The 21,145-nt window shown below is 38.0% G+C and overlaps 1 protein-coding gene across 1 annotated transcript in view; it reads right to left on the bottom strand.

The window, feature by feature from the left end:
- The window catches only part of Idh3b (isocitrate dehydrogenase [NAD] subunit beta, mitochondrial), a 65,053-nt gene that overhangs the window by 25,715 nt on the left and 18,193 nt on the right, over nt 1-21,145 (bottom strand). Inside the window, exon 3 of the mRNA XM_090385303.1 lies at nt 11,529-11,671. Coding sequence (XP_090241429.1) covers nt 11,529-11,671 — 143 coding nt within the window. The remainder of the gene's footprint in view (nt 1-11,528; nt 11,672-21,145) is intronic.

Raw genomic sequence — 21,145 nt, 5'->3', positions numbered from 1 at the left:
TGAGAAGGCCTCAAAGCAATCAGTAAAACTAATTGGAACAGAGGGAATTAAGTGAGTCACAGGAATAACAGAAGTTAATGATTGGCCAAAATTACACTTGCACCCTCCTTGGAGTAGTTGCATGCTACCTCAAATTACTTCTATCTTGTGCAAGTAAAGAGACAAAAAATAGGTACAAAAAACCACTACCAGCAGTCACACATTACACGGGAAAACATGTTTAAGCAGCTACAAGGGATGTATCAGCATTATAAAAAGCAATAAAATACAAAATTTTCTTTTTCTTTATAGTCACACCAGAAGTACTGTAAATAAATTAAATGAGTTTGAGCTTTATACTTGAGTCGATTGTAGTCATATTGTAGGATTAAGTGAGATCTGGTGTCATCCAGAGTTAGGAGTGAAGAATTTCATTTTAGTAAATAGTATATTCAGGAATGATAGGAAGGGCTGATCAGCGAGGAATCATGTTTCTTATCAAAAACTCCCTAAAAGTAGCCAGACTTTCTGGAGTCTGATAAAATTCAGACCCATACATTGTGAAATGATCTGTGATAAAAGGAAAGCAGCAGTGGAAGCATGTTACAGGCTAAACAATGTGAGGAGTATGACAAAATTTTCTTTAGGCAACTTGATTGGACAAGAAAGTGTGATAGTCCCATTACAGAAAACTACAACATATCTCTTATAGAACAGAAATCACAGACAGGCAATACACTATGTGAAAACAGAATTTTTTGAATCAACTGGATGATTCTTAAATATTCCAATACGTCAGAAAAATACAAGAGGCTCAACATTCTCAACCTAGTTCTCACCAAGGATCCAAAGTACATCCAAATTATGATATTGTAGGGATCAATAGTGAGTAATGAACACAATGTCATAGAAGGGATAGCGTCCAAAGAAATTTCTGTTGTCAAAGGGAAGGCTTCAATTTCAAGAGAGGCAATGTTGTGCAATGAGGTATTTCTTGGGAAAGACAATTATATGCTGTTGAATATAGCATAAAATTTTCTACAGCAGCATGTTTGAGAGGCAACCAGAGGGAATAATACTCTTGATCTTATTATCAGCAGCAATTATTTGTGCATTAAGAATTTTCATATAATGGAACCACTAGATGGCAGTGACCACAGTGCATTGATGTTAGATTTATTTAAAGATGTAACTACCATCAGGGTAGAGAGAAGGGATTTTGCTTTCATAATGGTGACTAAGTGGTCTCAGACAGTTTTTAAATTCTACACAGTGGAACTAACTGGTAATGTTACCAACAGCAAATTCTAAATGGGAAGCATTCAAGGAATTAACTAGGAAGTTACTATGCTTTTCATGTCAACTAAGAAATACTGTTCTGGGTCCAAATGAATGTCAGATGAACTAATAAGACAGAGAAGAAAAAATGCATGGGACGCATATCAATTATCAGGCAACAGAAGCCTATGGTAGATATAAGCTAATCTGTAATCAAGTCACAAAGGAGGTTAGGCAGGCGAAGGCAGATTACGAGAAATCTTTGGCAAAGGATGCAAAGACTTCTTTACTTATATAAACTCTAAAGGGAAGGGGACGAATCAGATTGGTCCACTTGATATTGATGGTTTGACTGTAGATGATCATTCTCAAATAGCTGCCAAACTAAATGAGTATTGAATGCATCTACACAATGAATATATCTACATTCACACATGAGGAGTTATTCAGGGAGAGGAATGTCAGAGGAGATTTAAACTCTGGCAGTGAGCTAGATGATTTTGCAATAACTGAGAGCAAAGTGAAGGAGAAATTATTGAAGATAAACATAAGAAAGGCACCTGTGGTGGATGAGATCTATCCAGTTATATTAACGGAGGTAGCAAAGGAAGTAAGAAAAACCCTCAGCCATAATAATGAGAGCATCATTAGACTCAGGGGAGGTCCACACGGACTGGAGATGTGCAAATGTATCCCCAATTCACAAAGGAGGATCAAATGGCGACACAAGTAATTACAGACCTGTTAGTTTAACTTCTCTTGCAGGGAAATTAATGGAGGCATTGGTTAAAGAAGCAATGCAGGATCACCTAGTCAAGACTTCAGTTATAGTTCAGACACAGCATGGGGTTTGTTAAGGGGACATCTTGTCTGACGAATTTGATTGGATACTATGATGTGAGGGCGCCTCCGTAGCCAGGTGGGAAGGTGTAGCAGTGCGTAGCACACGCTTCTTGATTAGACCGGGGTTCGAGCCCGTCACCACCAAATACGGAGGATGCGGAAAGGTCACTCAGGGAATGACCACTGCATATCCCGGAGCAATATGGCCTTAGTTGCTAATGCTCCTAAAAACCAAATAACAACAACTATGATGTGACCACAAAGGAACTGGATGCAAAAAATAATTTTGATATCATATACTTAGATTTCAGGAAAGCTTTTGATACTCTTGCAATGGAAGAATACTGTACAAATTGAGCAGTATGGCATTAAGGGAAAGTTTCTACAATGGATGGAAGGGTGGTTGGGTGAGAGAAGACAGAGAGTGGTAATCAATGGACACTGCTCTTCTTGAGCTAATATTATTAGTGGAGTTCCCTATGTTTTTTTGTGTTAGTCCCAATGTTGTTTTGTATATTTATCAATGATGTTGATGAAGGTATATCAGGCTTAATGTCAAAGTTTCCAGATGATACAAAGGTTGGCAGGGTTGTTAATGACAGTACGTTACTGCAGCAGGATCTAGAAAAGCTGGGAAGATGGGCAGAAATGGCAACTAAAGTTTAACATTGACAAATGCAAAGTACTGCATGGGTAGAAGTACCCCAGAGAACATATCAACAGTGTGGTACTACACTCGGAGGCACTTCAGCAGCCAGCTGGGCAGGAGCAGCAGTGCGTAGTACACGCTTCTTGATTAGACCACAGTTCGAGCCCATAATCACCAAATACGGAGGATGCAGAAAGGTCAGGGAATGACCACCACATATCCCCGGAACAATATGGCCTTAGCTGCTAATGCTCCTAAAAACCAAATAACAAACAAACTACACTCAAGGTAGTGGAGAATGAAAAAGACCTGGGGGTAATTTTGCAGTAAGATATGAAGTTGGGGGGTTTTATTCTTTTTTTATTACCTCCTTGGAAATCTTTTTTAGATTTTTAGGCACCATCACACCACCAAGGCCCACTTTTTGCCACCTGACTGCTATACACTGTATATCTCACCGAAGATTCTCAGGATCATGAGGGTAACTTTTTCCTTTTTCTTTTAATCAGTTTCCACAATTGTCTTGCCAAATTGTGGCAGAGCAAATTTTAACTGAGCTAGCCAGGCTTACGTTACTCAGAATAACGACTCCAAATGGAAATAAAACATGAAATTTATTACACACACACACACACACACACACACACACACACACACACACACACACACACACACACACACACACACACACACACACAACATAATATACAACTGAACTAGATAGCATATAATTATGATATGCAAAGTTAAAATTGGCACCTCTGTAACGAGGTTGGCAGGAGCAGCAGTGCATAGCACATGCTTCTTGATTAGACTGGGGTTCGAGCCCGTGGGTGCCTCCGTAGCCAGGTGGGCAGGAGCAGCAGTGCGTAGCACACGCTTCTTGATTAGACCGGGGTTCGAGCATGTGACCACCAAATACAGAGGATGCGGAAAGGTCCTAAAAAAAAACCAAATAACAATAACAAAGTTAAATCAGAGATACCTTGTATATATTAGTCTTATGACAATTACCCTTTGCTAGTTAATCTGATTAGACAATTATTAAAAAAAACCATGATTCATTTTTCTTGTAGTAGTAGTAGTAGTAGTGGCATGTGATGCAAGAAAGCAAGTGTATGATCTTATGCAGCATCAGCCAAAAAAAAAAAAAAAAAAATTCACACCATTCCCTCCAAATGCCTGTCCAGTTCCTCCTTAAATTTATTCAACCTATCAACTTCCACAACGACAGATGGAAGTTTGTTCCAGCAATTAACCACTCACTGGCTAAAGGCAAATTTCTGCACACCTATTCTACATCTGTCCTTTCTTAATTTGGATTTATGTCCCCTTGGGTTCATAATCTGAACAAGTGGAAGGATCCCATCAGAATTCAGCGTGCTCAACCCATTCAAGGCCTTATACACCTCAATCAGATCACCGCGCAGGTGCCTAGTCTCCAGCCACTGCAATTTGCAGAACTTCAGCCTCTCTTGGTAAGAGGATCCCTTCATTCCCCTCACCAATCTTGTTGCCCTTCTCTGTACACACTCAAGCAAATCTACATCCTTCCTAAAATGAGGCCTCCAGACCTGTACGCAGTACTCAAGGCGTGTCCTGAACATTGCCTTATACAGAAGGACAATCACCTCCTTTTCCCTGCTAGCAAAATTCCTATATATCATTGACAAAACCCCATGACCTGCTCTGGCAGACTGTCTGCATTGCTCAGAAAACTTCATATCTGACTGCACAATTACTCCCAGGTCTTTTTCAGTTTCTACCACTTTAAGTGTAGTACCACACAGTTGGTACGTTTCTTATTTCCTAATTAACTCCTAACACATACATTCACTTTACCTCTTTTTCTTTACTCCTTGATACAATACTGTTTCGTATAGTAATATTCAAAATGCTACATTCATCATTAACTCTTTATTCTCACTACACTGTTACAATATACAGTAGACAATCTTCAGTATCCTAATTTCCTTCCTTGTTACTAATCATCCAGATAAACTACTTGTACACAAATTTTCATCAATTAAAACACTATATCCAGCTACGCTCATATACCTTATTAACTATCAATTAAAACATATTCAGAATCTTTCTTAAACCTTTTACTTACCTTCTAACACATTATACACTCACAACTCTCTCAAGATTCCCCTATAAACAATATTTCTATCACTTTCCCACTAATACATTTCTTCACCTAGTACCTATCCTATTCTCCATCTCTTTCATCTTTTTTATCTAGACTCTTTCTCTCTATTACTCATTACTTCGTTTCCCTTGATTATACACTAATCTCTTTTTAAAACACAATAAACTCCATTAATCTACCTGAGAGATAATTTATCTTTCACTTTACTTTCTACCTTAATATTTATATTTATATTAATATTCAACTTTAATATTTAACATTATATTTGTAAGATCTATGTCTTACAAAGTTTTCTGAGCAGTGCAGACAGGCTGCCAGAGCAGCAGACAGGGTCTTGTCAATGATATATAGGAATTTTGCTAGCAGAGATAAGGAGGTGATTATCTCCTATGCACACAGGTCTGGAGACCTCATTTTAGGAAGGATGTAGAGTTGCTAGAACAAGTACAGAGAAGGGCAACAAAACTGGTGAGGGGAACAAAGAAGTACTCTTACCAAGAAAGGCTTAAGTTCTGCAAATTGCAGCATTTGGAGACTAGGCACCTGCAAGGTGATCTAATTGAGATGTATAAGGCTTTGAACAGATTGAGCAGGTTCAATGTTGATGAGATTATTATTATATTATTTCTCCCTGATTGGGGGTCCACCTTGTGGTGGGTATTACTACCAAGCTGTTGTTATGTCTGGTGTTACTGTTGGTCGAGGAACTCTCTCTCTTACTATCCTACAGGTGTTCAGGATTGCGACTTTCTGGAGTTCCTTGTAGGTGTTCGTTGGAGACCTATTGCTGCTAGGCTGTTATGTAGGGTCTTTGGCACCGTACCCGAGGTTGGCACGATGATTGTTACCTGTTGCATATGCCACATCTCATTGATATCCTGTCTTAGGTTCATCTACTTCCTGATTTTTTCCCCACGGGTTTTCTACAGGTTTCTAGTGTTGAGTACCGCTATGTCAATCAGATAGGTAGCCACCTTCTTCTTCTTGTCCATATCGGGCTTATGTCCGGTCTGGTATGCAGGATTGTCCTATCCGTTATTATGCCGCGGTCCTAGTACAGCTTGTGGGTTCGAGTCTCTAGTACTGTCTGGGGTTCGTACTTGTAGTACGGTACACTTACTTCGACAAACTGGTATTTCCTTGCTAGCTTCTGATGTATTATCCAGACTACTTGGTCGTGTCTATGAGTGTACTCAGTCCGGGTGATCACCTTGCACCCCGCGGTGATGTATTGGATCATTTCTGAGGCCAGGTGGCATCGTCGACATGTGTCATCAAACACTCCGGGCTCCATGGCGATGTATTTTCTATAGTTCCTGGTGTTGATTACCTGGTCTTGGATGGCGAGCAGGAATCCTTGTCTCGGGGAAGAGCGTCCTGCTCGTGAGACATGCATTGGAAGCAATTTTATCTATGTGATCTTGATGAAGATCACTGTAGTGTCTTCTCTGCAAATCTTTCTAGCTTCTTTTGTACTTCTTGGTTGGGGGGACTCCTCGCTTAGGTTGAGTGGGGGTATACAAGTGACCCCTGCTTAACGCTGATAATTCGTTCAGTAAAAACAGAGCGCTAAGTGAATCTGCACTAAGCGAGCGCCACATTCCCATAAGGTAACATATGTATTTGTGAGTTGCGGTCGGTGCCATAGGATATTTCCTAATCAATAATAAATGGTAGTGAAAAGATGCACAAATGTCGGTCAAAATATTTAATATTCAAATATTTGTACATATAAAATATTCTGCATTACATACGTATATAATTATGTGGTAACTACTACGTATCAAAATTAAACTTAAAATTCCAATTAAAATCATGAATTTAATTGATCTAAATTGATTTAATTTAATTGATGAATTTAATCATGAAAAATGTGTCGATTTTGGGTTGAACTTTGGCCCTCTTCCAAATAAACTAAAAGGGGTATTAATTTTAAATCTCCACAGTTTAATTACCACCCAACAATAAAGTCAACCGATCCTTCACCGCTTTGAAACCTGGCACGTTTTTTTATTCTTTCAATGTGAAAATTCTTTTAGGCATTCGTTTCCACAAAAGTCCTGCTTCGTCTATGTTAAAAACTTGTTGAGAAGTACAGTACAACACATAATATCCCTCTTCAATAATTTTAACAAGTTCTTTTTTGAAAGTTTCGGCTCCTTCTGCACTTGCGGCTTCTCCCTGGATTTTAAATCTATTCAACCAGCCCTTACTAGTTTTAAATGGTTCCACATTTTTTTTTTTTTTAGGTGAGTTTTCTTGAGATTATCATATTGGCTAATCTCTTTCTCTTTTTTTTTAATAATATTTAACTTAACTGAATTCTGCATTGGATATTATTTTCTATAAAATTAGTTAAAGTCTTTCCATTTCAATCCTAATAGCCGGCCTAGCCCTAGTTGCTTGCAGTGGAACAGCTATCTTTCCCGCTGCTAAAATTAATTCTTTATTTTTTTTTTTATAATTGTTGTTACAGTTAAACTTGCAAGTCCTAAATTATGGCACACATCTGCTTGTCTTTGACCGGAATCGATTCGCTTCAAAACGTCTAATTTAATTTTCAAATTCAGTCCTTTTCTTACATTACGTCTGAGCGCAGTCTTCGTACTGCGCTCAGACGTTGTTGCTTTTTCATTCTTATCGGCCATTATTAACTCTTCGAAAATGTAACTGCATTGGTTGCATTAATTATGATACAATGTTCAAGTAAACTGTCCGCTTCGCACGATGTCTAATACGGTACTCAGTGACGACTAGACTTCGGATAAATGCATATAACGCAAATATTACAAGCAATATACTTGATTATTTTTTAAAATGTTGATCTTGGAAAATTTCACTGAGCGTGGGAAAATTTCTCAAGTCGGCGTGGGAAACGCTTTAATGCTGTTTTGATATTCATTTTCAAGCTATTGACTCTATCAAATGAAACGATTTCGTTAAATATGCCAAAAATTCAATCTGTAAAAGAGCTTTGTAGTGATCTGTGACAGTGTTATAGTCAGATATGGGTTATAATATAATAACAGCATTATAGCGAATCAGCGTAAAGCGAATCGCGTTATAACAGGGGCCTGAGGTACCGTGTATCTATCTATTTTCTTTATGGCCTGGTGGAGTGCTGCTGTGTGTTTCTGGAAGTAATCCATCAGGTTAACTATTGCTGTCTTCTGTTGCTCAATGAGGTCTATCAGGCCCCTTCCTCCTTCTTCCCGGGCGATTGTCAGTCTCTCCACGGCAGATTTCGGGTGGTGTTGGTGGCTCTTGGTCATCATTGTCCTTGTCTTTCTCATGATATTCTCCAGCTCGGTGTTAGTCCAATCTATGACCCCGAAGGAGTATGTTAGCACCAGGACTGCATAGGTGTTTATGGCTTTAACTGTGCTCCCTCCATTCAGTTTTGCTTTCAGCAGGCTTCTGAGTCTCTGATGGTATTTTTTGGTCAGGCAGGTCTTAATTTCCTTGTGCTGTAACTGCTGAGCCTACAAGTATTTGTAGGCCTCTTCTTCTGCCATGGCTTCGATCTCTTTACCAGTCTGCAGCTGGTAGTTTCGGTTGACTAATTATTCCTGGTGCAATCTATGGATCTTGCATTTGTCTAGACCAAATTCCATCCTAATATCATTGCTGAATTCTTCAGTGATCTAGAGGTGCTTCTCAGTTCCCGCACAGAGCTTGATGTTATCCATGTACATCAGGTTCTTCATTCCTTCTTTGAGGTTATATCCATACTTGCTACTGTTGAGCATGGTAGATAGCGGGTTAAGTGCTAGACAGAACCACAATGGGCTCAGGACATCTCCCTGAAAGATTCCTCTCCTGATGGGGATTGGCCTGGTTGCGATGTTTTCGACCTCAATGGTGGTACTCCATTTCGTCATCGTTTCTCCTAGGAAGTATGACACTATCGGATTGACTTTGTGGATGTTCGGCGCCTCTATTAGCCAGCTATGAGGCACGGAGTTGAAGGCCTTGCAGTAATTGATGTAAGCTGTGTACATATTGCAGCGCTTCTTGTAGGATTGCTCCATAACCGCGGCATCTATGGTTAATTGCTCCTTGCATTCTTTGCTCCTGTGCTCAGCCGCTTGCATCCTTTCTACTGTTCGGCTATTATGTTCTGCCTCTCCAAGTGGTCTGATATCTTCCTATTTATACATATGGTCAGAATCTTGTACATTGGGAGGGAGATGATTGGCCTTTATTTCGCTGGGTTTCTTGTATCTTCATCTTTAGGTTTCAGATATGTGATTCCTTGAGTGAGAAACTTCGGGATTGTCTCTGGGCTCCTTATCATTCGGGTGAACTGCTCTGCTAGGTGCTTGTGTGGGCAAGTGAGCATCTTTATTTGTGGATGTTATCTATTCCTGGAGTTCGCCACTTGTGAGAGTTCTTGATTGTCTCTTGATTAATCTTATGGTGCAAGGAAGCCTGAGGCTTATGCTGCACCAGGCAAAAAAAAAAAAATTCTCAATTATCGTGAGAGAGAGAGAGAGAGAGAGAGAGAGAGAGAGAGAGAGAGGTAGAAGGGAACCACCAAGAAAGAGAAGAATGATGATATCCAGCTCAGGACCATCGGTGTGCCAAGCCCATACTCACCGGATGTGAGCCCCTGGGGTACTTCCTCTTGCTCAGATTACAAACCTGAGGGAGAATAAATTTAAATTGAGGAAAGACAGTTGTCAAATAGATGTGTAGAAATTTGCATTTAGGCAGCAGATAGGTGATTGCTGGAACAAACTTCCATCTGTCATCTTGGAAGTTGATAGTTTAAATAAATTCAAGTAAGAACTGGACAAACCTTTGACATAATATTAACAATGGAGTACGAGATGGATGCAAACTTTTCTAGCAATCAACCAACCGCTGCCTTTAGCCAGCAGTTGGTTGATTGCTAGAACGAACTTCCATCTGTCCTTATGGAATTTGACAGCTCAAATAAATTAAAAGGTTTAGAGCAAATGGATGTGTGAAATGTTTTTTTTTTTTTTTTTTTTTTTGACTGATGCTATACAGGGTATCTCAAAAATATTGGTACAAATGTTTAGGGGAGGTAGGTAACATATAAAGGAATGTGAATCGCATAGGAACCCATAACCAGAAACGTCACCCTAAGTCAGTAGACAGCGCTGTTCATCAGTTCGCGAGAGGGAAAATTTCTGGTTTACTCATTCAAGCAGTAGTCGCCGCACAAAGAGCATGCATTGATATACAAACTGTGAGCTGGCAGACATGCACCTAGTGTATGGATTAGCAGAGGGCAATGGACGAGTCGCTCAATGAATTTATGGAGAATGCTTCCCAGACAGACATATACCGGACCACCGTTTGTTTGCGCGTGTGCATCAAAATTTGTGCAATTATGGGTCATTTAGAGGTAACAGGAGTAGTGCGGGCAGACCACGTTCAATGCAAACTCCCACCATGGAAGAAAGTGTGCTGAATGCTGTCCAGAATAATCCTACTACCAGCACATGTGCCTTTGCCTCTGCCTTAGGAGTGTCTCGTTGCAAATTCTACCACTAAGAATAGGTTCAAGGGGTTCACAAATACCAAAAGGAAGAAGAGTGAATTAGATAGACTGTTTACTTCACATCAAAGTGCAAAAATCATTGAAAGCCCAGTAGACAAATAAGATGAGTTGAATAGCTACTTTGCAATGATATTTAAAAAGTTTAAAGATTGAAGGTTGGTTTGAACCAAAGTCAGATGGTTTTAAAATAAGTAATATTAGTAATAAAGGCTACTGAGATAAGGGAAGGTAAGGTTCCAGGGATAGTGGTATACATCTTGTTATATGAAAAAAAAGCTGTGTGATTTTTTGTAGTTAATGCTCCATGTGCATTAACCCATTGAAAATATTAATAAGATCATCATTAGACTTCAGGACAACACCCCTTTCACTGGAGAAGTGCCAATTCCAGGAACAGCACCTGCAAAATAAGCACCTAGAGATCATGTATCTATCTCTTATCAGATAGATACATGGTCCTTAGTGACATCCCTGAAAAAAAAAAAAAACAGTGAAACCAAGTTTTTGATCTGAATTGCTATGGAATATATGAAGTTAAACTTCAAAATAAAAAAAGCGAGAACAGTTAAGGAAACTGAGAGATTTCATTAGGAAAAGTAAGCAGAGTTTAGGTTTTTTTTTTTTTTTTTTAGGACCATTAGCAACTAAGGCCATATTGCTCCGGGGATATGCGATGGTCATTCCCTGACCTTTCCGCATCCTCCGTATTCGGTGGTCATGGGCTCAAACCCCGGTCTAATCAAGAAGCGTGTGCTACGCACTGCTGCTCCTGCCCACCTGGCTACGGAGGAAGCCAGGTGGGCAGGAGCAGAGTTTAGGAAGTGGCACAAAAAAACATAGAGAAGTGAGACAGTATCTACCCCACTTCAAACACTCCACACAGTGGCAGTAAATTTGGAACAGTTTTTCTTAATGTAAAAGTACATTGTGGCATTGTTTTATTTTTTTAATAAATGTAATATATTAATATTATATTTATTAAGTTATATAATAATAATAATATATTATAACCTGAAACAGTATTTATAATAATATAACTGCTGGTTTAATTAAATCATTGAACTGTTGCTATTTTGAATACTTCAGATACAAACCTAACAAATAATTCTTCAAATTCAATGGGAACATTGATTGCTTGAAAGACCTCTTTTACTGCATAACACAGTTCAGGACCCACCCCATCACCAGGAATAAGAGTGCATTTAATTTTTCCATCAGTTTGTGGTAGTGGTTTTTGCTAAAAAGATAATATATTTGGTTAGTGATCATTTTTACCAAAATTGCTCTTATATATTTAAATTTTTAAAATTACAAGTATTTAGAATTTACTATTATATGCACATGGTGGTTTTTTCAGCTAAAAGCACTGGAATATACCTCATTTATTTTTAGGTTTCATCTATTTGTCATCTGGACCTTTTTTTGTCATATTTAGGATGAAATTTTAGAATTTGATGTTAAAATTGGACTAAGTACTTCAAAAGTGTAAGAAGAAAGGAACAAATATGCAAAAATTATAGTCTACCCACATAGCATGCTGCACTGAAGTATTACCATTTAGATTTTACAATTAAAAGATTTAAATTTTGCCTCATAAACTGGTTTTTTTTTTGGTTTTTTTTCCCCTGAATGGGAAAGTTGTTTTCCTATCCTTGGTTTAGTTGAAACACAGCATTGGAGTTCTTCTGAAATGTGAGGTTTGCTTTTCAGTATGTGTTTAGCTGTGTACAATAGACGACTTTATGAGGAGAGCAGTTTGTGTGTCACATTACAACTGTTGTGTTATAAAATCAGTTTAATTGTTTCAGAAGCACACGGATGACATTTTTATAATAACCCAATTAGAGGGAACAACCTTCCCACTGAAAAAAGTAGTTCACAAGGAAAAATTGAAATATTGACTCATAAAATTGAAATAGTAATATTTAGCCCAATTTTAACATAAAATTCAAAAATTCCAGTCCAATATGACAAAAAAATATGCAGATAACAATTAGCCTAAAAAACAAGTGAGTTAGATCCAAGGTGTTTGACCTAATCAGCTAAGGAATTATATATAAATTACATAATCTACAGGTGAAGGTGAGCCACACCATTAACTTTTTGACCAAAAGATATGTTTTCACTCAGTAACACAGTACAAGCAACTACCATATAACATGGTACTTCTACAACATGGTTTCACTCTAACATGGTTTGAGAATTGTGACAATCCTCGCACAACACGGCTTCGCTCTAACATAGTTTGAGAATTGCGAGAAATCTCGCATAACACAGTATTTTTTTGCTTTTTTTTTGCAAAAATTTTAAATTTAAATGAAGCAATAATCTGGACCATAAAGAAAAATGAACAGAACTGCTGTTGCTACAGGATCTTTCATTTCCCCAAATATGACAGCTCGTCCCCGAGCACCAATAATTGAGAAAATGGAAAAAGCACTCAGCATTTGGACTGATGATAGCAGCAAAAAACAGATCCCATTAGACGGAAATGTAATTAAACAAAAAGCACTAAAATATTTACAACCATTTAAAAGAAAATGGAGAATCTACTGTTAACCCGGAGTTTGTTGCCAGTAAAGGTTGGTTTGAGCGATTTAAAAACCACTTCTCGTTACATAACATAAGAATTCAAGGGGAAAATTCATCAGCTGATAACGAAGCTGGCAAGAAGTATGCAGAGGAATTTCAAACAATTATTGAAGAGCATGGATACACACCACACATCAAGTTTTCAATGCCGATAAAACAGGCCTTTGGTGAAGAAAAATGCCCACCAGAACGTTTATTTCAAAAAAGAGAAAACTGTACCAGGTTTTAAGGCACCAAAAGATAGTGTAACGTTACTTATGTGCAGTAATGCATCAGGAGATTACATGATAAAACCTGATTTTTTTTTTTTTTTTTTATGAAAACCCCAAACACGAGAGGTATTAAAACCTATAGCACTTAGTACCGTGCTTGGGTTGGAGGTTGAGAAGCTGAAAGAAGATATTTGTTGACATTAGACTTGAACTTCTGTAGATTGTAATTTTCAGAAAATATGTATGAAGAAAAGTTGTTCCAGAAAATGGCAGTTGAATGAATAAATGATGAAGATGAAAAGTTCGTTCTGTTAGTTTGCAGTTGGACAGTAAATGGATGTTGGCTGGTGGCAGCACATGTTCCGACTGTTTTGAAATAGAGAGCGGGAATTATAGAAGCCAATTCAGAACAGTGCCCATGGAAATATCTGCAGAAAATGCATGCAGCAGAAACAGTACATCTATGAGACGGTGAGTGGAGTGACTCTGTTAGAGAGGAGTCATTAATTAACCTAATGCCCTCTTTTGAATGGAATCTAGAAGCCTGAGAGAGAGAGAGGTTTTGAGGGCACAGCCCCAGATGTGGGAACCATATTCCATGGTAGGGAAGATTTGCAATTTCTACAGAGTAAACAGTTGTTTGGAAGAAAAGTAATGCCAAGAACGAAAGAGAAAACCAAGTTTTTTAGATGCAGAGGAAGCAATATTTGTAATGTGCTTGTGCCAAGAGAAATTAGAAGTCAGGGTAATCACCAAAAGAGATAAATCATTTTGCCTAGAAATTGGAGTGTCACCAAAGATAAGAACAGGAGCAGAAGAATCCTTTTTTGCAAGATATAAGACAAGACTGAGTTTTAGAAAGATTGAAATCAACTAAGTTCTCTTTGCCCTACTGGAGAATTACCTGAAGATCAGCATTTAAGGAATTGGTAGCTGATATTCGAAAAGTTGGAGGTTTCACTTGAAGCTGATTGAGCAGGGCACGGTTTTTCAAAATGGAAAGTTGAATGCAATGTGCTATCATCAGCAAAACTATGGATAGGATTTTCAGTCAATGGAAGAAGGTCATTAAGATACAAGAAGAAAAGAGTGGGGAGAGAACTGAACCTTGGGGGACACCAGCATTAGTGGAGAAGTTAGAAGACAGAGAGTCATCTACCATCACCCTCAGTGAGCGATCAGAGAGAAAACTGGATAACCAATTACAAAAAACAGTTGGAAAACCATAAGATGGAAGCTTGTTTAGAACACCTTTATTCCAAACATGATCAAAAGCCTTTGAGATGTCAAGAGCAACTGCTTGTGTTTCACCAAACTTTTCCACTGAATTTGTCCATAAATGAGTAACATAAGCAAGAATATCACCAGTGGATCGACACTGACGGAATCCATCCTGGCGATCGTTGATCAGACGGAAGGTTTCTAGGTAGTTTAAGAGTTGGCAGTTAATTGATTTCTCCATTACTTTAGAAAGAGTAGACGTAATTGCAATAGGACAATAACTGGATTGGAGGGATTTGTCATCCTGTTCGGGAGCACAAGTTTTGAGAACAAGTGGAGAAATACCATCGGGACTTGGAGCTTTCTTTGCATCAAGATTCGTCAAAATGCATCTGACATCCTTTTGATGGAAGACCACATGAGGCATTGAATGGAGCATGTTCGAAATGGTGGGAGCTGTTTTACCAAGATCATTAATACATGAGTTGGAAGAAAAATGGGATGCTAGCAGATCAGCTTTATCCTTGGCTGAAGTCACAACAGAAACATCTGGTTTTGACAGAGGTGGGAGCAGAGATGGGCAAAAGTTGTGGCCAATAGCTTTGGCAAGAGACCAGAATGCTCGGCTACCATTAGGGCAAGAAGCAAGTTTTCTATCTTAGTCTGTTCAAAATCTAGTTTCGACTGATTAATAACTGCTTTACAATTGTTGCAAACTTTGGTGTAGGCAGAAAATGAAACTGAAGAATTGGAAACAAGCCAATTACGTTATGCAACGTTCTTCTCTTGAACAGCATTAGCACATTTATTGGAAAACTAAGATAAAGTTTAGATAAAGGATGAGATTTCAAAGTGGAGTGTGGAATAAAGGATTCCATTCCTACAAGAATAATTTCACTGACACGATCTGAGCAAACGTTGACATCAGAAGTTTTGAAACAGTAATCCGACCAAGGAAAAGAAATCTTGCAGGTCATCCCATTTTGCATTCTTGTAATGCCAAACAATACAAGCTTGGGAATAGCAATGAGATAATGGCTCCATTGGAGAAGAGACAATCGCCAAGTTGTGATCTGAAGTGCCTACAGTGAGTGAGGACCACTCACTTCGATTGTGTACTTAGAAGGGTTGTTTGCGAGAAAAAGATCAAGCGTGTTGGCTGTATGGTTAGGATTGTCCGGTATCCTTGTAGGTAATCTATGCAAGGTCATTGGTAATTGCAAAAGCCTCAGCATCTTGAACAGCCGGGTCGGTGTGAATAGAAAACGGAAGCCAGCTGGAATTGTGAACATTAAAATCACCAAGGAAAATTATCTCACTGTTAGGAAAGTTGGACTGGAGAAAGTCAAGTTGCAAAGAGAGGAAGTCAAAGAGCTCTAAGTGATTAGTGGAGTTGGGAGAACGGCAGAGACAACACATGAATTTGACAAAATGAGGTAAAGAGATTTTAAGCCAGAGAAGATTGAAAAGAGGAGATTCCAAATTACCAAGTCTCCGACAGGGAATATCGGAACGGACATATGCATAAGTACCACCTTTGAAGCGAAAGGAATCATACAGCGAATAATTTGGGCAACTGAGATGAGCAGTAGTAGAATCAACCGATAACTGAGATTCTGTCAGAAAAAGTACATGGGGTTTGGCAGACTGCAAGTGGAAGTGGATGTTGTTGAGATTAGAATTGAGACCACGTATATTTGTGAAATGAACTAGGAAGTGTTTGGCAGGTTTAGATCTTTTCACAGATAAGCTTACTCTATTAGTTTTACAATTCATGATGTATTCAATAGTAAGAAAAAGTGGGGGGGGGACAAGCTTTATGAAGTAATGAAATTTGTGGATATGGTGTACACATAGTAATAGTAAGAATACACACAGATCCTTGACATAACGGCCTCGACAATGACCCCCCCCCCGCATACACACTACTTAGACTCCCTCCAGTCACTATCTGGCAGAGTAGAGGTAGCAAGATTATAAACTAGCTGATCTGGAAGATTCCTAAAGGGTTACCAATAGGTTCGGTCTGGTGTACAAACTAGCGACTGGCCTGTGAACACTGTTTTAGAGCTGTACCCTCGAAAGGAAGTACTATGTACGGAAGATTGGATCTCGCCATGATGTTCATCCTAACCTCAAAAGTCGTCAGTCATACTGCATGATGGAAGAGGTGGAGAAGGGTTGACCAGAACTTAGCTCTGGAGACTAAACATGGGTTCCACCACTTCAAGCCTCCAATAAGCAAAGTATTAAGGTGGTATTGCACTGGTTGATGGGAGTCATCTACCACCTAGCATAGATCGTCTAAACCTCATGTAATGAAAGGTGTAAATAAAAATTTGTTACCGGTATATTGGAAAGCAAATAAAAAAGTTTGTGTAACCACCAATTTGTTTAAAGAATGGTTTCTAAATTGTTTTGTGCTAGATATGGAAAAGTATTTAAAGCAGAAAAATCAGATTTTGCCAGATGTGGAAAAGTATTTAAAGCAGAAAAACCTAGATTTCAAAGTTTTATTAGTATTGGATAACGGCACCAGGCCATCCAAAAGGTTTAAGTCATCCAAACGTTGAAGTAATGTTCCTACCGCCTAATACAACTTCTTTAATTCAGAAAATCATTACAATGGATTTCGGAAAAAATTGATTCCGAATCTACTGAAGTGATGGAGGCATGGAAACATTTTTCAGTTGTGGACTGTATCGGAATCATAGCTCTATTGCTCAAAGAAGTAAAACCGTCAATGCGTGTTGGAAAAATGTATGGCCAGAGTCAGTTCATTCAGGAAATATGGTTGAACCGGCAGAAAATAGAATTGGTGCGATAGTAGAACTTGCTAAGTCGGTAGGAGGGGAAGGTTTTGATGATATGAATATTGAAGATGTTCACGAATTACTGGTAGAAAAAGAGGCTGGCGAAACAGATTCGGTGGAAATGGCATTGGAGGTAAACCAAATCAATTCAGAGGATGATAGCGCAGAAGAAAATTCTGAAGTTCCAAATTTTACACTAAAAAGCATACGGGAAGGCATAAAGTTAACCGAGCAATTAGAATCATATTTTTTGAATGCAGATCCTCCGACTGAAAGGAGCACGAAGGTCAAAAGGGAACTTCAAAAATGTTTAACTCCATACCACAAAATTTACAAAGATCTATCAAGAAAAAGCAAACAAACCAGATTACTGATTTTTTGAAGAGAGCAGCGAAATCTAGATGTTGCAGAAGAAAGTTCAGAAGGTGAAGATATTCAGCAACAGAGAAAATGTTCTCATTTGATTGTGCTTAACAGCGATAAAGAGGAAGAAAATTAAACAAAAGTACATTATCTGACATACATTTCACAGTTTGTAAGGTAAGATGCTTGTTCAGTTAATACTATTTACATTACTACTATTAGGCGCCTCCATAGCCAGGTGGGAAGGAGCAGCAGTGCGTAGCACACGCTTCTTGATTAGACCGGGGTTCGAGCCCCTCACCACCAAATACGGAGGATGCGGAAAGGTCAGGGAATGACCACCGCATATCCCGGAGCAATATGGCCTTAGTTGCTAATGCTCCTAAAAACCAAACAACAAAACAACAACATTACTACTATTATAAAAATGGAGTTAAAATATTAAGTTATTACCATTATAAAAATTTAGTTTCAGATAGTTATAAAAAAAAAACATGGTGTATTTTTGTTAGCTTTTGGAACGTAACCCCCCTTTTTGTACTGGTTCTTAGTCCCGTATAACACAGTTTTGCATTACACGAGATTTTGTAGGATAACCAAATAACCATGTTATATGAGGGTTACCTGTATATTGCATTAACATGGAATGGGTGCAGACAAGAGCAACATAAGGGCACACAAAAAAGATATTCTTTCTTATTAAGAAAGACCTGTCTGCAAATTATAGTGTTATTAACTAGACATCTGAAAGATCTGATTGAAATGTTTAAGGCTTTAAATGAATGAGAAAACTAAATGCTGGTGGTATCCTTAGTCCTCAGATAACATGTACATAAGGGAGCATCAATTTAAATTGGAAAATGATTGATGCAAGATAGATGTGTGAAAATTTGCTTTCAGACAATGTATATGATTGTTGGGACAAACTGCCATCTGGTGTTGTGAAAGTGGATAGTCTAAATAAATTTATGGATGGTTTGGACAAATTATTATTTATTTTTTGGTAGATATAGAATTAACATTATATCAATTACTATATACAAGAAAACATAATTAATTTCAAATTGCAAGGTCCAAAAATTCACACTCTGAATTGAACAGTTTTGAATAAACTGCTATTTCATATTTCAAAATTATTTATATTGTCAGTAAAGGGTATTTGTCAAATTTTTAACAGAAAAACTAAAGACTACCTATTAAAAATTGTGAAAGACACTTTACCCATGTGTTTAAATAAATTTTTAATTCATTAATAACTATGTGAACCTATTTGCAACTACAAAAACTAATCAGCAGTATCCTATATATATGACACAGACCAAGTTACAAACAAAAGCAACAATGGATGTATGCATCCACCTAGCAAAATCATCAGAAAAATTTATCATGGCACAATCCTGAATATAGCAGTTGAAAAGATATGCAGTGATATATCACTGTCATTATGGGGATCTGAAATTTCAAATAATGATATCTGCAATTAATTTGAAATAAAAATAACAAAACCCTCCACAAAATCGCATATCTCTTTAAATGCTGTAAGCTAAAGCTGTGTGAACAACATGACTTACTACAAAAATTTTCTGGCACTGCAGGGTCAATTTGATCCCCATATGCCTGGTGGTCAGTTCAGCAAATATAGTATATAATACATTGTTGATATCTTGAAAATAAGTGTATTTTTCAAAGGATGCAGAGTTTGTAGTTGGTTGAAGTGTTAACCGTGATATTAAGTGATACTTGTGGCCATTATAATAAATCCTTGACAAAATTGTTTAAGATCTGGGTGCATTGCCAAAAGTTAGTCACCCACTAACTTTTGGCAATGGTGGAGTAGGAAGGCGGCACTAAAAAGTCTTCTGGAACAGCTATTACAAGTAAACTTGAGTCATGTGATGAGGTAAAAATACCAGTGTTTACCTTGCTTGTTAGCATTAAATTCATATAATGCCAACTTCCCAAAGTAGCAGATATCAATCAACATCATGCTATGGTACTGGATAGACAGTGAATAATTAAACTCTGTGAAAATTAAAAGCTTTTAAATTTATTTATGTGATTAACTTTTATCCGTATGTTAAGATAATTATAAATGATATTTTAATACCTTAACTAAGAAGGTTTTAGGGCTAAAGGCCTCAAACTATGGAAAGATTCACTAAACAAACAAGTTAGAGCATTGCATCGTGTTAGTACATAGTGAACCACTGAAGTAGGAGAAATGGTATCATTTTTGTTATATCTCATATTGCAAATGCAGTGGAGAAGGCTAATGTTACTTATTCTCAGCAGATACCATCACCAGATGGTACCATTTCAAGGCTTTTTATGTAAATGTGTGGGATAATAACTCTACTATCCATGTCTGTCCCTATTAGACTTAGAAAAGCAAAAAAAAAGTAGAGGAAAGTGATAGTAGGAGAGGAAGAAGAAATACCGTCAAAAAATGAAATGGGCAGTAACTCCTCGAACTCACACAACTCATAAATTGCTCGAATAGGTAACACTTCCCCATTAGGGAAGACTTATTACCTATTCTCGGCAACGTTAAGCTACTCCAGATGGCACCGTTTGCAAAATGGTATGGGATAAAAACTGTGTTATCCACATCTCTGTCCCTATTAAAAAAGAAAAAAAGGTAGAGGAATACAAACCTGCCCACTTTTTCAAGGGTTTTTGGCCTCTCCTCGGTGGGCAGGTAGGTATTCTGGTGTCGCAATAAGTGTTGAAGTATAACTTCAGCAGAATATGAGACATGCCAGATGGTGTGCAATGGTATAGACTTAAGGTTTTAGGGCTAAAGGCCTCAAACTAAAGAAAGGTTCACTAAACGAACAAATTAATTGTTTGTTTGTTTGTTTTGGGATTTATTAGGTGCATCGGCAACTATGGCCATAGTGCGCCAGAACAAATTAGTGCACTGCATTATGTTAGCACATAGTAAACCACAGAAGCAGATGAGATGGCACAATTTCTATTAAAACTCATATTGTGAATGCCTTCACAACGAGTTGCCCTAATATTGTACATAGCACAACATCTGATGTTGATAAGATGTTCTGAGGGTAGCGATGTTTCAAATGAGGGAGGGAAGATAAAGCTTGGGATACAAACCTAAAAAACTTCAAGTGGTGTGTGTCAGGTTAGTACACTATAGAAGATTACTTAGTCTCAACTGTGTCTACAGTAATGTCAGGAGTATGGTCAATAAAATAGCTGAATTTCAATTCCTGGTCAGGGCAACTAATGCTGATATAATGGGGCTAACAATAATAATGACAATCATAATAATAATAATGTATTTAGGAAAGAGGGGGCAGACAAGGTGGAGCGGTCATTCAGTTGGATGATGAAGAAAGATGTTGCAATAGTTAATAGTAAAAGCATGGGGTTTTAACTTCAGAAGAGGGGACCTCTCACATTTCTAAGGATATCACAGGGCTTAAAGTACAGGAATCATTACCAGGAAGTGATCATACAATCATTGCTTGGAAGATGAAGAAAGATGTT

This window comes from Mastigoproctus giganteus, chromosome 11 (genome assembly GCF_048544385.1).
Source record: "Mastigoproctus giganteus isolate SK-2022 chromosome 11, ASM4854438v1, whole genome shotgun sequence".
Taxonomy (NCBI): domain Eukaryota; kingdom Metazoa; phylum Arthropoda; class Arachnida; order Uropygi; family Thelyphonidae; genus Mastigoproctus; species Mastigoproctus giganteus.
The sequence above is the reverse complement of the archived record's forward strand: the minus strand, read 5'-3'. Positions and strand labels throughout refer to the sequence as shown.